Source organism: Diadema setosum, chromosome 7, assembly GCF_964275005.1.
Source record: "Diadema setosum chromosome 7, eeDiaSeto1, whole genome shotgun sequence".
NCBI classification, from domain to species: Eukaryota; Metazoa; Echinodermata; class Echinoidea; order Diadematoida; family Diadematidae; genus Diadema; species Diadema setosum.
This window is the reverse complement of record NC_092691.1, coordinates 31,580,691-31,599,205: the sequence shown is the minus strand read 5'-3', so window position 1 is coordinate 31,599,205 and position 18,515 is coordinate 31,580,691. Positions and strand designations below refer to the sequence as shown.

General features: G+C 40.8%; 1 protein-coding gene across 1 annotated transcript in view; it reads right to left on the bottom strand.

The window, feature by feature from the left end:
- The window catches only part of LOC140231274 (fibrillin-3-like), a 135,465-nt gene that overhangs the window by 58,741 nt on the left and 58,209 nt on the right, over nucleotides 1-18,515 (bottom strand). The window contains exons 11-14 of the mRNA XM_072311421.1: nucleotides 17,690-17,977; nucleotides 15,658-15,780; nucleotides 14,471-14,596; nucleotides 10,858-10,980 (exon numbers count right to left, since the gene is read on the bottom strand). Of these exons, the coding sequence (XP_072167522.1) occupies nucleotides 10,858-10,980; nucleotides 14,471-14,596; nucleotides 15,658-15,780; nucleotides 17,690-17,977 (660 nt within the window). The remainder of the gene's footprint in view (nucleotides 1-10,857; nucleotides 10,981-14,470; nucleotides 14,597-15,657; nucleotides 15,781-17,689; nucleotides 17,978-18,515) is intronic.

Below are 18,515 nucleotides of genomic sequence, written 5' to 3'. Positions count from 1 at the left end.
TGTACATCCGAGTATATGTCAATTAGTACATGACATAACATCCCCTCTCTCAACAAAGAAGATGAGGTCTTTAACCGAGTCAGAATAACCGCTCAACTTTAGAAAACACATTCTATTCAACGAACGCCAAGTTGGTATCTTGATCATAACACCGTGTAACATTTATACAGTATCTGCCACTGAATGTGGCACATATGCAAGTTCAATATATTTATATGGAATAGCAACTTGCACATTGTAAGCAATTTATCTGTGACCTGTTGTTAAAGCAATTATCTTCAGTAATGTAACAATTCCACATTGTCTGAAGTAAATCAATTGCCTAAAATGAATAAACTAATTGCATGCACATATATCACTAGTATTGTTCTTGTGACTGATACATAAAGATTGATTAAAGACTGTATCAATTTTGACTAATTCCAAAATGCGTAGATTGAAAAGCTTTTACTCATTTCTAGTATGTTATAGCATGCCAAAAATTCAATCTATACTATTTACGGGTGAAGCTAGAGTGAACTATGGTAATTTCATACATTGTACATACATAGCTCATTATCACAATTGAATTCTAATAAGAATTAGCTTTTATAAATTTGGTTAACTCATGAAGTCACTATGCACTTCTATCAACAGGTCTGACTAAACATACATATCTCAGCATTGGGTGTTGTATTGTCACATTATGTCAGTATGTTTCAAAGTTTACACCACATAACTTCTCCCTTTTTCCATAAATGTGAATAATTTGAAGTGCTTTACCTCATGCATCTCAAAACAAATAATTTTCAATAAAAAATGGAATAGTCGCAAGGGCTATCCTTAACACATAAAACAGTATTTACAAAGCAGAGTATGTGTTTGCTACTCTGTGATAAGCCTCTTTGGTGGTCTTACAGTGCGACCACTTCTAGTAGTGTATACACCTGTTTTGTCAGGGGTGTTCTTACACTGGCTTTTCTGGGGTGTCAAGATTTCAGGGGTGGGGGCAAAGTGGACCCGCATTTTTTTGATACCGAGGTCTCTCAGGTCACTACGGTTTCTACGCAGTGTGTGCCCATTGGGGGTCTGTACCAGGTAGGAGTTTGGTTCGGCACATACGTCCTTCACGACCACCGGTGTCCAGAGTCCTGTTCTGCTGTCCCTCATAGTAGCTTGTTGCCCTATCTCTAGGCTCGGCAGTTTCCTTGTACCGCGTACGTCATGGTTTTCTTTCTGCTTGGATTGACGGTCACAAAGCATCTGGCGGATCTCATCGTTGTCTGGTATGTTACCACGGTTCAGAGTGTCTTTCACAGGAAGTGCACTTCTAGACTTTCTCCTGTACAGTATTTCTGCAGGTGGCGGAAGCTTGCTATCTATGGGGGTATTGCGGATGGAGAGCATGGCTAGAAACTCGTCTTGGCCGCCTTCTCTAGCTTTGGTCAGGGTTGCTTTCACAGTTTGTATTGCTCTCTCAACTTGACCATTACTTCTGGGATAGTGTGGGCTAGAGGTGACATGTGTGAATCCCCAGGACTGGCTGAATCTCTTGTATTCCTCACTAGAGAATTGTGGCCCATTGTCACTTATCACTTTCTCTGGGATTCCATGCTCACTGAATACTGCCTTTGTCAGGCGGATTACAGCCACACTTGAGTACCGGGCAGGTAATTTCCTAACGAACGGCATCTTAGAGAAGTAGTCCACGATGATCAAGTATTCGTCGTTACGGAAGTGAAACAGGTCAGTACCGACAACTTTCCAAGGGCCTTGGGGTACCTCATGGTTTGTGAGTGGTTCCGCAGACTGTCTTCTTTGGTGTGCTTGGCATTGAGTGCAGGAGCGAGTCATATTCTCCACATCTTTGTCTATGCCAGGCCAGAATACACACGAACGTGCATATGCCTGCGACTTGACTATGCCTTGATGTCCAATGTGGATTTTCTCTAGGACCTCCTTCCTCATCCGTGGGGGTATGAAGATCCGGTCTCCCTTCATGAGAATGCCATCTTCGATAGAGAGGGAGTCTCTGCAAGACCAAAAATTCCTGATCTCCTTGGGTAGATCCCGTGCATTTTCGGGCCATCCTTATATCACTATTGTGGCAAGCAAACTCATGGTCTTGTCTTGCAGGGTCTGCTCTTTGATTTCTTGGAGCCTTGTGTCAGAGCAGTGTATGACATGGATTGTTTCCTCTATGTCCAGGGTCTGTCCTGAGATTGGGCTCAATCTCGAGAGTGCATCAGCAAGTAGCATCGTGCTTCCTGGACGGTACATGATGTGGACATCATACGGTTGAAGCCTTAGCATCATCCTTTGGAGTCTTGGTGGGGTGTCAGCAAGATTCTTGTGCTGGATGTTCTCCAAAGGTTTATGATCTGACTCGACAGTAAACCTAGATCCAAACACATATGTGTGGAAACGTGTGCATCCGAAGACTACTGCTAGTAGTTCACGTTCAATGTTGGCGTACCGTTGCTCGGTGGGGGACAGTGCTTTGCTCGCGAAGGCAACAGGCTTGTTGTCCTGAAGGAGGGCGGCTCCTAGGCCCTTCTGTGATGCGTCTACTTGGATGACTGTCGGCTTCAATGGGTCGAAGTATGTCAGAGTTGTAAGCTCTTCAACTTTCTTCTTGAGAGTCTCGAAGGCCATCTGGTGCGAACTTGACCACTGCCATTCTCTGTCTTTGCGGGTGAGATCCCGAAGGTCTGCTGTCAGATCAGCTAAGTGGGGAAAGAATGGTGAAAGGTACTGTACCATTCCGAGGAATTGCTGTAGCTCCTTCACATTCTGAGGGGGAGACAGTGCCTTGATGCTGGCCACTTTCTCAGGATCAGGGTGGATGCCATTTGCATCATAGTAGCACCCAAAGAACTTGACAGAGGCGATCTTGATGTCACACTTGTCTAGGTTGAACACTAGTCCGTATTCGCGTGCTCTCTGCATGAGTCTATGCAGGTTGTTGTCGTGCTCCACTTCGGAGGAGCCAAAGACTACAATGTCGTCGGCGATTCCTATGACACCAGGACATCCTTCCAAGATCACGTCCATCTTTGCCTGGAATATATCTTGCGACACATTTAGGCCGAAGGGAAGTCTCTTGAAACAGTATCGTCCAAGCGGAGAGTTGAATGTGGTTAGGAGACTGGATTCATTGTCCAGGACGATACTCCAGTATCCATGACGGGCGTCAAGTTTGCTGAAGACCTTTGCTCCGCTCATCTTGAAGGTGATCTCTTCAAGTGTAGGTGTCTTGTGATGGGTCCTTCTGCATGCCCTGTTTAAGTCCTTGGGGTCAAGACAAACACGAAGCTTTCCGTTGGATTTACGGCTCAGGGCTATTGAGGATACCCAATCAGTAGGCTCTGTGACTTTTCTGATAACTCCAAGTTCCTCCATCCTGTTGAGTTCTCCTTGGAGTTCCTCCTTCAAGTGGATGGGGAGTCTTCTTGGGGAGTGAATGACCGGCTGTGCATCATCTTTTAGATCAATGTGAAATTCACCAGGGAATTTGCCGATGCCTTCAAACCTGTCTGGATACCTTGTCTGTAGGTCCTTGGTATTCCTTACAGGTGCCTGTGTTGATGCCTGCACAGCGCAATTTAGTGTTACCAGTTCCATCTCCCTTGAACTGGGTAGACCAAGGAGTGCTGGTCCGGTAGTATCAACCACAAAGAATGTAGTTTTGTGCCACTGCCCATTCTTGTATCTACACGATAGGTTCACTGTCCCGTGCTGGGGAATCTCTGCACCATTGTACGCTAAGAGTCGTGTGCTGCTCCTGGAGATCAGAGGTTCGCGTGCGGTATCATCCCCGTCAGTCCATTCTGGATGAATCTGCTTGAAGATGCGGGTAGGCAGTATGTTACCCTGTGCTCCTGTATCAACTTTCACTTTGAGAGTGTGATCTCCTCGTCTATTCGGAATGTCTACGGCTAGTATGGCAAATACCTCATCGCGTACATCAGCAGTTAGGCTGTCGAATAACAGGTCCCTGTTAAACGTCAAAGTCTCAAGTTTTAGTGAGTTGAATTCACTTGTTGCATGTTCATCATCACTTGTCATTTCAAGTGGGTGGACAGCTTTGTTACCAGTCCCTTTTCTCTTATTCCATCCTTTTTGATGAGACTGTGATTTCTGTTTGGATGGTCCACGGCGGTCATAGTTTTTTCCTCTGCTACTGCTCTTGCTCCGGCACATCTTCTTCCAGTGACCTTTTTTCCCGCAGTTGTGGCAAGTAGAGGAGTATGCGGGACATTTTCCTTTCAGGTGGATCGTGCCGCAATTCGGGCAGGCACGGCTTTTCTGAGCTGTATGAACATTAGCATTGTTCTCTAGTCCTCGAAGCTGGGACATGTGTGCTGTGCTCGCTTCATGCGTTCTCGCGATATCCAGGGCTTCTTTCAGAGTCATTTTGTCTTTAGCAAGAAGCATTTTCTGGACTTCCGGATACTGAACTCCAGAAATCAGTACCTCAATTATGCGTTCTTCTTGGATGTCTTCATCCCGAAAGAGGCACTTGGCTGCTTTTGATTTGCATCGAACAACAAAGTCATCAATTGCCTCATTATTCAGCTGTCTGTAGCGCTGAAATTCCAGTCGGTGGATACGAAAGTTTTCGGTAGGCTGGATGTGACTCTCCAATCTACTCCAAATGTTCTGAGGATCCTTCAACTGCTCTTCAGTCAGATTCCATGTATTAAAAACGCGAAGACCATCGCGACCTGACCACATTATTATGTAATTGTATTGGTCTTCTTTCTTGATTCCCTTTACGTTAAACCACATTTGGGATAGCTGTTTGAACTCTTTAAATGCCTGAGCTTTGTCTGGGCAATCCCAGTCAAAAGTTGGGGTAGGGAGGGGGCCAGCCATGGTATTTAGTTTACTGACAAAATGCTGTGAAAAACATCAATACATGAAAATAAAATTGTCAACTTAGTATGACATAAAACGCAATCACATAAAATACATATGTTCTTTGAATATCAATTGAGAAATTAAAGACTGTTTAGGAAATGTATGTGCCCAGTTTAATTGTAATATAATCCTTTTGCAATGTTAAGGAAATATGCAATTCCAGTTAATAATAAACACCATTATTCAATTGAAACAGGCACAAATATAAATCGAATGCTTCCATACACATGAAAAGAAAATGTCGGTATGAGTACTGAATAAAATGTTCAAATACAAAATATCAGTATCTGAATACACTAGAGTTCTATGTTAGAAACCTAATTACACATCAATCAGTTTAAAAACCTATAAACGTTAGAACTGTTTACATTATTTTTTTTTTTTAAATTCCAGTGAGTGCGGTACGCCTATCTAACGTTAGAGCATGCTGCAAGCAAATTGATGCTAATAATAGATTGAACCAAAATTCAATTCTGAATTCCACTATTACAATGTTAAATAATTCCAATAGGCTCTAGGCCTAAATCACAAAATTTATGCAAATTAAAGAAATCAGCCTAGTTTGTTAGGTGATATTTACGGACATGTTAAATATACAATAACTCAATTCTCACACTCCAGTTATTGACAATCAATTTCTTCTATTAGGTACATCTATATCTAGACACTGTTCTAATTTACATTTAACTTTACACATTAAAAAAAAAAAAAATCTTTAATTGATGTAGTTTGGCCAACTTACAATATAGATCTAACGTTACAATACACCAAACCAAATAAGATCATTATTCTTTTTTTTTTTAATAAACAATGTAGCCAGAAGTTAACCCAGTCTAACCGTTACAACTTCATTTTAAATTGATAAAACCAGAGAGTTAATCTTTTAAATTAATAAAAAAAAAATCCTGGATTTAAAACAAAGGTTTCAAATTCAACAGAGTAATTTCCAGCTCTCAAATTTCAATCTCATTTGCAGTCATACGACTAAGAATTTCATGCTTCCACTTTCAGGTCACTGTTTTTTAGTTTATAACTTCAGCACTGTTGTATTTGACTTGAGCTCGGCCTTGTCCTCGCCCTTGGCTTGGGGCTGTTCGCTCTACGTTGGTCGCTTGGTGAACATCCATACCGTCGCCAGTTGTCCTAGCGTTTAGACTGTTGCTTGAACGGCAGAAAATAGTTCCTTCAGAAGGCTTCAGCTCCGATTCGATTGCTCATCCACGTAGCTAGCTAGCTAGCTAGACATCACGTACGTCGATGCGTTCTCAACTGGGCTGCCAGTACCGATCGGCGATAGTGTCAAAATGACAGATTATTCTCACTAACTTTGGCAGTAGGCCTAACTTAGTTTGGACTAGCCGTGAGAACGGCTGTTTTACAGACTAACCTGTGTGGCGGTGGCAGAATTTGTCTTGGATGTGTGCTGCAAAGCGTCCAAAACCATTATTTAACTCAGTCAGTGTCACTCACACATCTCGAGACAGAACAGGTTTGCAAAACATCATTCCATCAAGGACAAAACATTCCAATGCAGAGTCGAAACAATGCAGTTTATTCCGTAGCAGCGAAAATCTTCCGTAGATATGGAATTGTTTTACTCACTTGCGTGCTGGAAAGCGTCCGAAACTCACGCAGTATGACGGCTTTCTTTGGCGAAACGAGCACAAAAATCCAATATAACATTGATCTTTGCATGTAGGCTATGCGAAATGAACCCTTTGCGTGCCGGAAAGCGTCCATAAACTCACACAATAGGGCCAAAAAAAACGGGGTGAAGTTTCAAGAGTTTCCAAATTTGTCACTTTTTCAGTTTACGAGTCGAGTGTTCGATTCAACGCTGACGCATATTAGTCCGCGTATGCGGGAGACTTGAATTTGCATAGGCACAACACGGTAGTTCCAGGGATAGCACAGACGATGCAGTGCTACAGTGATGCGGTCACTAGACTGTGGGAGAGGCGACGCATCGGTGCAGTTCCAAGTCTGGATTCGTGTTTCCAAAAACAGTTTCAGTCGTAATTTTGAGAGTTCCTCAAAATTAAGGTTAATTCCAATCCCGCAGCTGCCACCATGTTATGTTGTCATCCTTGACACAAAGAATAATTCCTTGACAGGCGTGATTCAGCAGTTACGAGACATTTATTTAAGAGCAATACTTGACGTAGCTCTGTGCCTATGAGTGTCTCTGAGCCTCTCCACTCAGTATTACAATTTGATGTACATCCGAGTATATGTCAATTAGTACATGACATAACAGTTACCATGGCAACGCTTTGTCAAGTACGAACACAAAGAGTGTCTTGCATAACTACACCTATAGATCATCACAGATACCAATTTTGAAATTGATTGCTTTAATACTATTTCATTTCATTTCATTTCATTTATTTCATTTCCAACAACATTTTCATACACAAAATAACACAACATCAATGCAATGTAGTAACAAAGAAAAATACGTGAAGTTGACAATACTACGCATCACAAAAGCAAAGTAAACAATGAAAATTGAATTGAAACTAAAGTTGCAGGAAATGGAGGAGACATGCTAAAAAGCTAAGCTTGTATTTTGCAGTCTCCTCGTGGACGAAAAGACTAAATAACATCAAAAAGCAATTAGCTAGACATAATATGTCGGTGTACAACACTATGGAAGTTATTCAATCCACAAGGTTTTGGTAAAATTATGGTTACCATGGCAATGCATTGTCCGACAAACACAAAAAACATGTCTTGCACAGCTATACCTCAATATCATCATTCACCCTAAGTTTAATTTAAATTGCTTCAAAACTGTAGTAGTAAAACTGAGTACGCGACGCAAAATTTCGCAACAGACCGACTGACCGCCCACCCGACCGCCCGCCCTTCGACCAACATCACGGTGATTCCTATTTATTATACCCCCTTCACACTATGTGTGGCGGGGGTATAATGATTTCCGTTTCCCACTTCCAGGAGCAGTGGGAGCATTATGGAGACCACTTTTTTTTACAGGCCAACAAGCTTCGAGCAGAATCTATTTGCCTTTGATAGGGGAACTACAATCTTTTTCCCCTCTCTCTTGTGACATCATAATGGCCCTTCATCTAACCTTTATGTTGTGTTGCCACCAATGACCCACGGTTTAGATTGTCTGGAATGCACAGTAGTTTGCTATGATATGGAAAGTGCATTTAAATAATGGCTCAGCCGCATTAAATCTCAACATTTGTGCAGACATTTAAAGTTTTTTAAAGTCTGGTGTATTTTTTTATTTTTTTGATTCTCACTTCAAAATTCAAGGTTTTATCAAAACTAGCTCAGTTGGTGAAAGTAACTTTATAAATGAGGAAGCCACCACAGGTCTGCTTCAGTTTGAATGGTTCGTACTTCCTACATCAACAAAAGCCAACTTGTCAGTTCGCTTGTAGGCAATGTTATATTTTTCCTTCTCGTGTTCAAAACCACAACGTATCAAAGTTCAATAAGAGAGTGGGGCCAGGTGTTTGGCAACACATAACCCTGATGTGCAGGAGGGCAGGTCAAGCATTTCCTCTTTCGGAAAGAGAGAGAGAGAGCGAGATATGAGCACCAGATAATGGAAAAGTCCATGCCGCTGAAAACGAAGAGAGAAAAGTGCACCAGCCCGCACGTGTTGTTCTCCAAACCGGCACAAGCTAAAAAAGAAATGCTGAAGAGGAGAGAAATTTTGCCTGCATGTTCTCCAGGGAAATTAATGCTAACCTTCATCTGACAGCAGGAGTTCATGGGGTGGGTTGGGGGTACACCCTGGCTCTGTGCCAAGTCACATGACTATCAGACACACATTCTACGACATCATGTGCACATATGTGATTTGATGGTCATTTCTCCACATGGAGTGCAAACCACATGTCTCTTTGGCATCTCCCTCTGAATTCTCTCTACCACCAACACACATAATTGCCTGAAATCCCATAGTAAAATGCCACTTTATGTTGCACTGGAGTTCCACAAATCAAACAAATGCATAAGGAGAAGTTTCCTTCAAATAAAGCATATTTAAGTTAATTATATCTTATATCTTCTTAATTATATTATAAGTTAATTATATCTCATATCTTCTCACTCTCATATCTTCTCACTGACACATGACAATGTTCATTTCTGATTCTGAATGAGCATTTCTGATGTGGAATAAAATATTATCAAAATACTGTTGAGTATTCTATTTCATGAAATCAATAGACAATTATTGTGACCAACTATGCTGTGTTGACTTGAGGAATGGATTTGAAATCGCTTAATTATTGACCAAATGGGGAAAAAATCCAGCTAGTGACAGTATCATGCATTTAGGGCTTAATAATTAGGAGTAGCAGTGTCCTATGTATCAGGACAGACCTATACAGCAAGTAACCTAGGCCATAGTATGAAAGACTTGAAGAATGTTTCATATTGAAAAAAAGAAGCTTAGTTCCATGGTCCAAAGTGGGACAAGTGTCTCTGATACTGTGTGAAATTGAACCTATGAAAGTAATCACTGTTGAAAATAACTGCTTTGAGCTTGAAAAGTGCAAAATCTATAGTAACAAGATTTACTACAATTATTTTTGTTTTCTTTTGGTCATTATACAGTTAAGACAGGAATGTTCAACAATTTTTCTATGGACTTGAGAAGACATGTACTTAAACTTGATATACAATTTCTGTCACATTAAAAAAACCACCAAATAAAACAAACTAGAAACTCCTCGTACCAGCGAGGAATCACTGCACAGAGAATGCCTGTAATGTGATATGGCCTGCATTGTAAGGTACTCCAGTTTCCAAACCTACACCGAAAGGTAAACACTTTAACAAGGCAAAAAAATATTGTGCCTCTGGCACCATCAGCTCAGAACAGCTCTGACTTTAACAATCTCATCAGCTCGAACCTATGAACTTGGCAAAGGGGTGGAAGGGGGGGGGGGGGGGGAGTTGAGGGAGGAGAAGGGAAGAACCCTCAAACAATACAGCTGGGAGCATTTCCACTGTCAACAAATGACTTTTGCAGTCACACAAGAAGGTGACCTTTAATATTCAAGTGAGATTCCTGCTTCAATACAAAAGTCAAGCTTCTAAAGCAGAAACTTCATGACATGACCTCATTCTGTGTTTACAAATCAACCTCCTCATAAGAGTACATTATCAGAATGAAAAATGCAACACACAAATACTTGAAATACAGTCTTCATATAATAATTAGAGATGGGCAATAATTGTCATTGTGGAAAGATAGTTCTCGATTCAAAAGTTTTCACTGCATCACTATTTCTTCAGAATTCTTTTGCGTCTTTTTCACTGTCGAGCTTAAAACGTTGATGACGTGTAGGGGGATAACATCATCGCCCCACTCTGATTCACATGTGTCTCAGTTGTTCAATTCAACATGACTATGGTATTAATATGGAATTGCATTTTCACAGAGGGGGATAATGTCTTCATCTCCAATTCTCACACTGTTATAATGTGCTCACAAAAAAGTATCTTATTTTAAGTGTTGGGCAATGATCTAGCCACCAACACCCCTTTCACCCTCAGACATTGTTGCTTGGCTACACCACACAATAACAGTTTGATATAAAGCATAGATTTAGTTCTTACTTATTTCTTGCAAAAAGAAATAAGAAGTTTAGTGAAGATTTATGTTGGTATTTTCAATGAAAATAGAACTCCATATATGTCCTTTTCTCTCCTCTTTGCTTTGCACAAGTGAAAATACTGAGATGTAATTGCATAAGTTTTTACAGTGCGATAATTTCTTTCATCTTTCGTCACACATTTCAACAACAACAACGAAAACACCCACATTGCAGTGACAAATACTTACATTAATGAAATGGAATGAATGAAAAAAAAAAAATTCATTTAATTTCCACATGCAAAACATAAGGTACACTGTAAGACATGATCTGTGTTTGTAATTTCTTTTGTCGTCATTGAATGACTCACCGATGCAGCCTCGTGTCCCCATGGGTTCATAACCTTCCTGGCAGCTGCATTCATAGGTACCGGGCAGATTAATGCACTGAGCATTGCTACATGAATGGGTCCCAAGGGTGCACTCATCCACATCTGAAGAGGTTTTTTTTTTTTTTTTTTTTTGGGGGGGGGGGGAACAAAAGAAGGAGGAACAAATGGAGGAAAGAACAGGTTTTATTGAGAAAAGAACTTTTAACCTCTGAGAACAGTCTGGAAAGCATTCACCAGATGTTGAAACCTGAACATACCGAGTTGCAATTATTATATGAAAGCACTGATAGCCCTCAGAAGAATGACCATTAATAATGAACACTTGAGAAAAGTGCAATGATATAGATATAACCGAGCAATAGCAATCCCTTCTTTTGTGGTGTTTAAGAGCGGTGCTCGAATAAGAAAAAAGAAAAGAAAGATTAACTTATACCTTCCATCTCATAACTTTTGTGATAAAAATAAACTTCACGTGGACAGGCAAAATGCAAGGTCCATCAACTTCTCTCTTATAGACTGTTGGAATGTCATTTGCACACAGAAATGAAATATACAGCATAGCATACAGTCTATGAAATTAGTCCTTGGAAATTATCACACTTTCATCTACGAACTGCCTGGCTATTTGGCTTTTGTCACTTGGAAGTTTTTCTGTTACTGACATTGACATAAAATGTATGACATAATGGCTCAAATTCACAAAGGTGGTACAAATGAAACCATGGTTTAAACCATGGACAAATTACCATGGAGCGCCAAGTGTCGCACGGAATATTTCGTCACGAAATTGGTCATTTTGTCAACAAAATGACCGTTTTGTTAACGAAATTATCATTTCGTGGACGAAATGTTCATTTAGTTACAAAATGTTGTCATTTCGTTACAAAAGAATCATTTTGACGAAATGACTGATTTTGTAACGAAATATTCCATGCGACACTTGGCGCTCCATGGTTTAAACCATGGTTTCATTTGTACCACCTTCATGAATTTGGGCCAATATGACTAAAAAGGAAGAACAAAACTACTGTGTCTGAATACCAACTGCAAGAAAGCAGCACTATGTCAGAAAATGCTGCCAATTGCTTCACAGGAGACTTTATTTCCTGTGGAGAAGACGGAAAGGATGACGCGAAAAATGTTGTCACTTTGTGAACACTCACAAGACATTTACATTTAAAGGCAATGATATGTGAGCACAAATTTAACACTGTGCACATATTTGCACTCAGAGGATTACAATCTTTCTTCTTTTTTTTTACAGAAACCAGCATGCACATAAAAATTAATGAACACTCCTACATGAGGTAACCTACACGTAGTACCTTTCAAAGAACATTCACACAGGAATATGTACAGAAGTGAACAATTTATAATGTATTTGTGGAAAATTGAGCAAAGAAAATGGAGATTCCATCGGGATTTATAATGTACATGATTACTTGGAGACTTCCGACTGTGATAACTAAGCAATGAGAACAGGCCCTATACTCTCGCTGAAGAGTAGGTTAACCCATTGAGGATGAGTCCCAAGTATACTTGGGCAGGTGTCTATGGGAAATGCATGCTGTCACAAAATCAAACCGTCCTCAACGGGTAACAGACGAGCTTCATCAGTAGATGATCTAGTACTTGGAACCTGGAAACAAAACTAGGAGCTGCTCCTAATAATGTCTTTTCTTCATCGCATACAGTGTTGAGATGTTACAGCCTGCTCTACAAGTACTCACAGTGGTAGAGCGGCTGAGAAACAATTCAAGCATTCATGATTCTATCCCCTCCAAACACCCCACCCCTTCTCTCTGCCTCCCCTCTCCCCTCTCTTCCCTCTGTCTCAGCGGTAACTGATGATGATGTGATGAGGATCAAACAATTGAGCAGGAGGTCAGTGAGCTACTCAGGAGATTAACCCTTGCCTCACCAGAGGGCATACAACAGGTGGCTGAACAGAAAAATGTCAATTGGTGACATATGGTTGTGATTCTCTCCCTAACAAATACACACACTACTGGGGCACATTCCAGACAGGGTTTACATTCCGTTCCTCTTGTATGAACTGGAGGGTGTTTCATAAAGCTGTTCTTAATGTTACGAACGACTTAAGAACGACTGGTGATCAGTTTTTGTGCTGAATTATTGAAATTCTGATAATTATAGCACATCAGAACATGTTCCAGTCATTCTTAAGTCATTCGTAACTTTAAGAACAGCTTTATAAAATACCCCCCTGGTCTGACTCTTAAAGGGAAAAGAATGTTACAGTAGTCTACAGAAAGGGTAAAATCGTACAAGCACAACAGTGAAAGTTTGATAACAATGGGACGAAAATTAAGGAAGTTACAAAATAGTGAAGTATCACTGATTTTCACCAAAAAAAAAAAAAAAAAAAAGCTCTTGAACAGTCAATATGAACATGCTAACAGTGAACTGATGATGTCATCCCCTCACAAATTCGACATGCAGTATGTAGGCCAATATGCATAAAATCATAACATTTCTGTCTTATTTGATCAAATGCAATCATGCCCAAGTCTCATATCCTGATATATCTGACAGATCATAGTCTTTTATGTTTTGCAAGTTTGACCAGAAAAATCAGTTTTTTTGCCATATACAATATGTATTTGGTAGGTAGCCGACACGATGGATGAAAAATTGTGAGGTGATGACATCAACAGCTGACTCATTTAGGTATTTGTATCAACTGTTTAAAATCTGTTGTACAAAAATTTTGGGAATCTTTGAAACTTCATAATTTCCTTACTTATAATCAAATTTTCACTGCTGTACTTTTGCCATGTTACTCTCTCTTTTCAGTACTCTCTCTTTTCAGAATAATTTTCAACTGATCTGGAATTTCCCGAGCAGGAGAAAGAGGAGAAAGAGAGGAGGAGGAGTTGGAGGGGGAGGAGGAGTTGGAGGAGGAGGAGGAGGAGGAGGAGGAGGAGGAGAAAGAAGGGGAGGAAGAGGAAGAAGAAGAGGAGGAGGAGGAGGAGGAGGTGATGGAGGAGTTGGAGGAGGAGGAGGAAGAGGAGGAGGAGGAGAAAGAGGAGGAAGAGGAAGAGGAGGAGGAGAAGGGGAGGAGGAGCTGGAGGAGCTGGAGGAGGAGGAATTGGAGAAGGAGGAGGAGGAAGAGGAGGAGTTGGAGGAGAAGGAGGAGGAGGAAGAGGAGGAGGAAGGGGAGGAGGAGGAGGAGGAAAGGGAGGAAGAGGAGGAGCTGGAGGAGCTGGAGGAGGAGGAGGGGAGGAGGAGTTGGAGGAGGAGGAGGAAGAAGAAGAGGAAGAGGAGGAGTTGGAGGAGCGGGAAGAGGAGGAGTTGGAGGAGTGGGAGGAGGAGGAGGAGGAGGAAGAGGAGGAGGAGGAGGAGGAAGAAGAGGAAGAGAAAGAGGAAGAGGAGGAGAAGGAGGAGGAGAAGTTGGAAGAGGGGGAGGAGGAGGGGGAGGAGGAGGAAGAGGAGGAGGAAGAGAGAGAGGAGGAGTTGGAGGAGTGGGAGGAGGAGGGGTTGGAGTCAGTGGAGCAGTTGAAGGGTGTGTGTGTGTGGGGGGGGGGGGGGGATGAGGAGATGATGATGAAGTAGCTAATCACAGACTCACCTATACAATATCGGCCATCAATGGACAGCTTGTAGCCAGTGTAGCACTCACAAGTGTGTGAGCCAATCAGGTTCATGCATGTACCATGCTGGCAGACATTTGGGTTGGTACGACATTCATCAACATCTACAGCAAGATCAACATAGAAAATCCTCTTACTTTTTCCACACAAGGTAACACAGGTCATCACGTAATGACACAAAGAAGTACCACAATGCATAACTGACCTTCAACCCTACTTGACTGAATCATTTAAAGAAAATGTTTACTTTTTGTACCATTTGGAAAAGATAATCTGAAAGAATATATAGTACCACAGAATTACATCCAGTCTGATGTGAGGTTCATGATATCAATTTTGACAACAAAAATTAGCATCATTCATCTGAGTCACTCTATGGACTCACATAGTTGTGTACATTCATTAAGAAAAATAAGGCAGGGTTTGTATTTGCTTTGAATTACATCTTATTCACAAAAATGTGGCATACCTATAAGGGCATGCTTTAGAACAGAGTAAAAAAGATACTACCAAATTTCCACCAATTGTGAATACTCACAGGCCAAAATGATTGTTTGTAAATTAACAAACAGAGAGAAAAATTTCGAGATGTTAAAGGGATGGTACAGTATTGGTGAAGATGAAAACTGGGCTTTAACTTTTTTGCGAGATACCAAGAAAACACTTATGAAATAGTACAGAGCATACCATTTTAAGAGGAATTCAAAGTTTATTTGATGAAAATTGGGTTTGGAATAGCTGAAACATAAAAAAACAAAGTAAAACAAAATTATCGTAATAAAATGTGGGTCCCACACTTTACTAGGATCGCTCTGTTTTGGATATCTCAGCCATTTCAAAATCAATTTTCATCAAATAAACGTTGAAATCCTTATAGAATTACATGCTCTTTCATATTTCATAAGAGGTTTCTCACTATCTCACCAAAAAATGATAAAAACCTGAAGTTAGGTCTCAACCAAAACTGTACGATCCCTCTCTACATTGTGTAGTCCCACATTACTCCTGTCACTGTGTGTTTCACTGCTGTCATCAACTCAGCACAAATACTGAGTCACATGTGCAATGCAAGTCGACTGATCAAAACAAATTTCATCAAACAATATACCCCCGTATTCACACAAACAGCTTTCGAGCAAAGAGTGATGGAGGTGACCCAACTTACCTTCACAGTAGCGCTGATTTGCAGATATCTGATATCCATTTGGACAGATACACCGGAAGGTACCATCCAGATTTTCACAAGTTCCATACCTGCAAATGGTATTGTCCCTGCATTCATCGATGTCTAAAAGAATGAACAGCAAATCAGATTTCATGATCAGGCATAAAATATGCAACAAAAGTACTTCAACAGGGTTCGAAATTGGTGATGGTCCGCTGGCCACTGGCCACCCGAAATCACGTCGGACTAGCTAAAAATCGTAAAATTCTGAAGTTACTAGTCCGTCTGGCTAGCCAAAATATTGCTACAGTGTCAAAATTGATTCTAAGTAGTCCGCCTGGATAGTTAAAAAAAAAAAAAGTTCAGTGCGACCCCTGTCAAGGACACTGGATTTTTTTTTTTTAAAGCTTACAAACGATACAAAAGAAAACCCAAACACAATCATTACCATGATCAATGTATGAAATATGTATAAACAAATTGCCTCAATTCTTTCCTTCTTTCATTTTGCCCTGCCTACTCTCTCTGTCCATATGTAACTATTTTCACAAGACATGTTTACAATGATCATAGTCCAAAAAGTCTTGGCCCTTGGGGGCTCTGTCCATGATCCATCACGGGAGATACATGTACTGCTTGAGCAACGTTGTATTCCTGACCCATATGGTTAATTCCCGCCAAGTTTAACCCTAAAAGGGCCGGGGGGGGGGGGGGGGGGGGGGGCGGAATCCGCCCCCCCCTCGACGTTTCGCGCTATAATTCTGTAACGCGAGAAGGCCTCGTCACGAGGCTTCTTGACTTTCTTCGTTCAAGTCTCGCGCAACTTTTGAGACCAAATTTGCAACGTCCGCGCATACTTTTGCGAAGCCACGCCCATTTTTGTAATGGAATGTCGCCCCAAAACGGGCACAATTTTGTGATTTTGTGTACATTTCCTATGGAAAACAGTGCTCTGTCATGAAAGGCATAAAAACCTGATTATTTTTACAATTAATCACTTTCATTGATGAATTTTGTGCTATTTATGGTAGAAAAGTGGTCAGTGACAATTTCCAATGAAAAAACAAAGAAAAAACAAAAGTTGAAAAACAAAGAAATACATAAAAAATTCTGAAAACAATAAAATACATAAGAATTGAAATGAGTTTTGGAAGTTTTTGTGATGTACAATTGTTGAATATGCTAAAACAGATTTACAGATCAAAAATTAGACTCTCAATGCTTTTAATTAGGCTAAAATATCACCTTGAGCTTAATTTGCATAATTAATTAATTAAAATTAGAAATTGATTGTTTCAAAAAATCTTATGACACAATCTTGTAGATTATGACGCGGGTCTCACGCATGCAAAATTTCATCGCGATTGCACCACCGATGGCCGAGATCTCAGGGGGGGAATCCATTCCCCCCCCCCCCCCAGTCTGAGCATAGCCAAAAAAGCCCGGCCCCTTTAGGGTTAAGAAGTTTCATCAAATCTGACCATGGGTTACGGAGGAAGAGATGAAAATGTATGAAACTCATAAATGACTTAGAACGAAGGATGAACTACAATGGAATCAACAATTAACATATTGTAGCAGGACACACATATGAAGCCATAATGAACAATCTTTAAAGGGAAAAGGTGGTTGGGGTAGTTAAAGAGATGGAAGACTATCACTAATGTATGCCACTGCCTCTCCTAAAATGGGACTCTACATTATGTTCATTTCCAAAATCGGATGAACACAGTGTTATATTAAGGATTCATCATCATCCGACTTAAAGGGATGGTATAGTATTGGTTGAGGTGAGGATTTATAAAATAACAAAGTAAGCCAAGTGATTCTAATAAAAGGTGGGTCCAAGCTTTTATTAGAACGGCTTTGTTTTGGAAATGTCACCCATATCAAAACCAATTTTCATCAAACAAATTTTGAATCAATTTTAGAGTTGGTAGAGATAAAAAATGGCTGGGCTGGGGGGGGGGGGGGGGAGAGAGAAGGTGGAGAAATACGCTGATTGCACCAGCTCCTTAGATGGCATCATTACCTTGGCATGTATGTTGACCAGCACTTTCGTAGCCACGGAAACACTCGCAACGGTAGTTGAGGCCGCCAAGAGAGACGCACCTTCCATTGAGGCAGAGTCGTGGTGCCCAGGCGCAGATTCCTTCAGGTGGTGCAGTGACCTCTTTTCTCTCGGTGGTGATGGAAGGGCCCGGCAAGTCTGTGAAACCGGGTGGCGACGTAGGTCTTTCTGAGATTCGCAGGGGACTTCTCATTGAGGCTGGCGCTTCAGTTGTGCCCAGACGACCGGAACATATGCTTACATACAATGCTGGAGAGAGTGCACAAATAAAAAAGCAAATGAATCATACACTGCTATCTACCCTCCATTTCAGTATTATACAAATAATGCAAAAGTGTGGGTGTGCTAGTGGACATGCAGCTCACTTGAGGGTATTTACAATGGTCTAACATGTTGCATGATATTGTGAATACCCTTGAATGGGGTACATTTCCACAACATCACACACCTAGACCTGTGCATAGGTTGGTTTTTAAAATGGTTCTTTGAATGATTTTTCATTCACCTTTATGGGTAAATACCAGTCAGCTACATGTTAAAGGGATCATATAGTTTTGGTTGAGACTTAACTTCAGGTTTTTATCATTTTTTGGTGACATAGTGAGAAACCTCTTATGAAATATGAAAGAGCATGTAATTCCATGAGGATTTCAATGTTTATTTGATGAAAATTGATTTTGAAATGGCTGAGTTATCCAAAACAGAGTGATCCTAATAAAGTGTGGGACCCACATTTTATTATGATCGTCTTGTTTTACTTTGTTTTAGGACGTTTCAGCTATTCCAA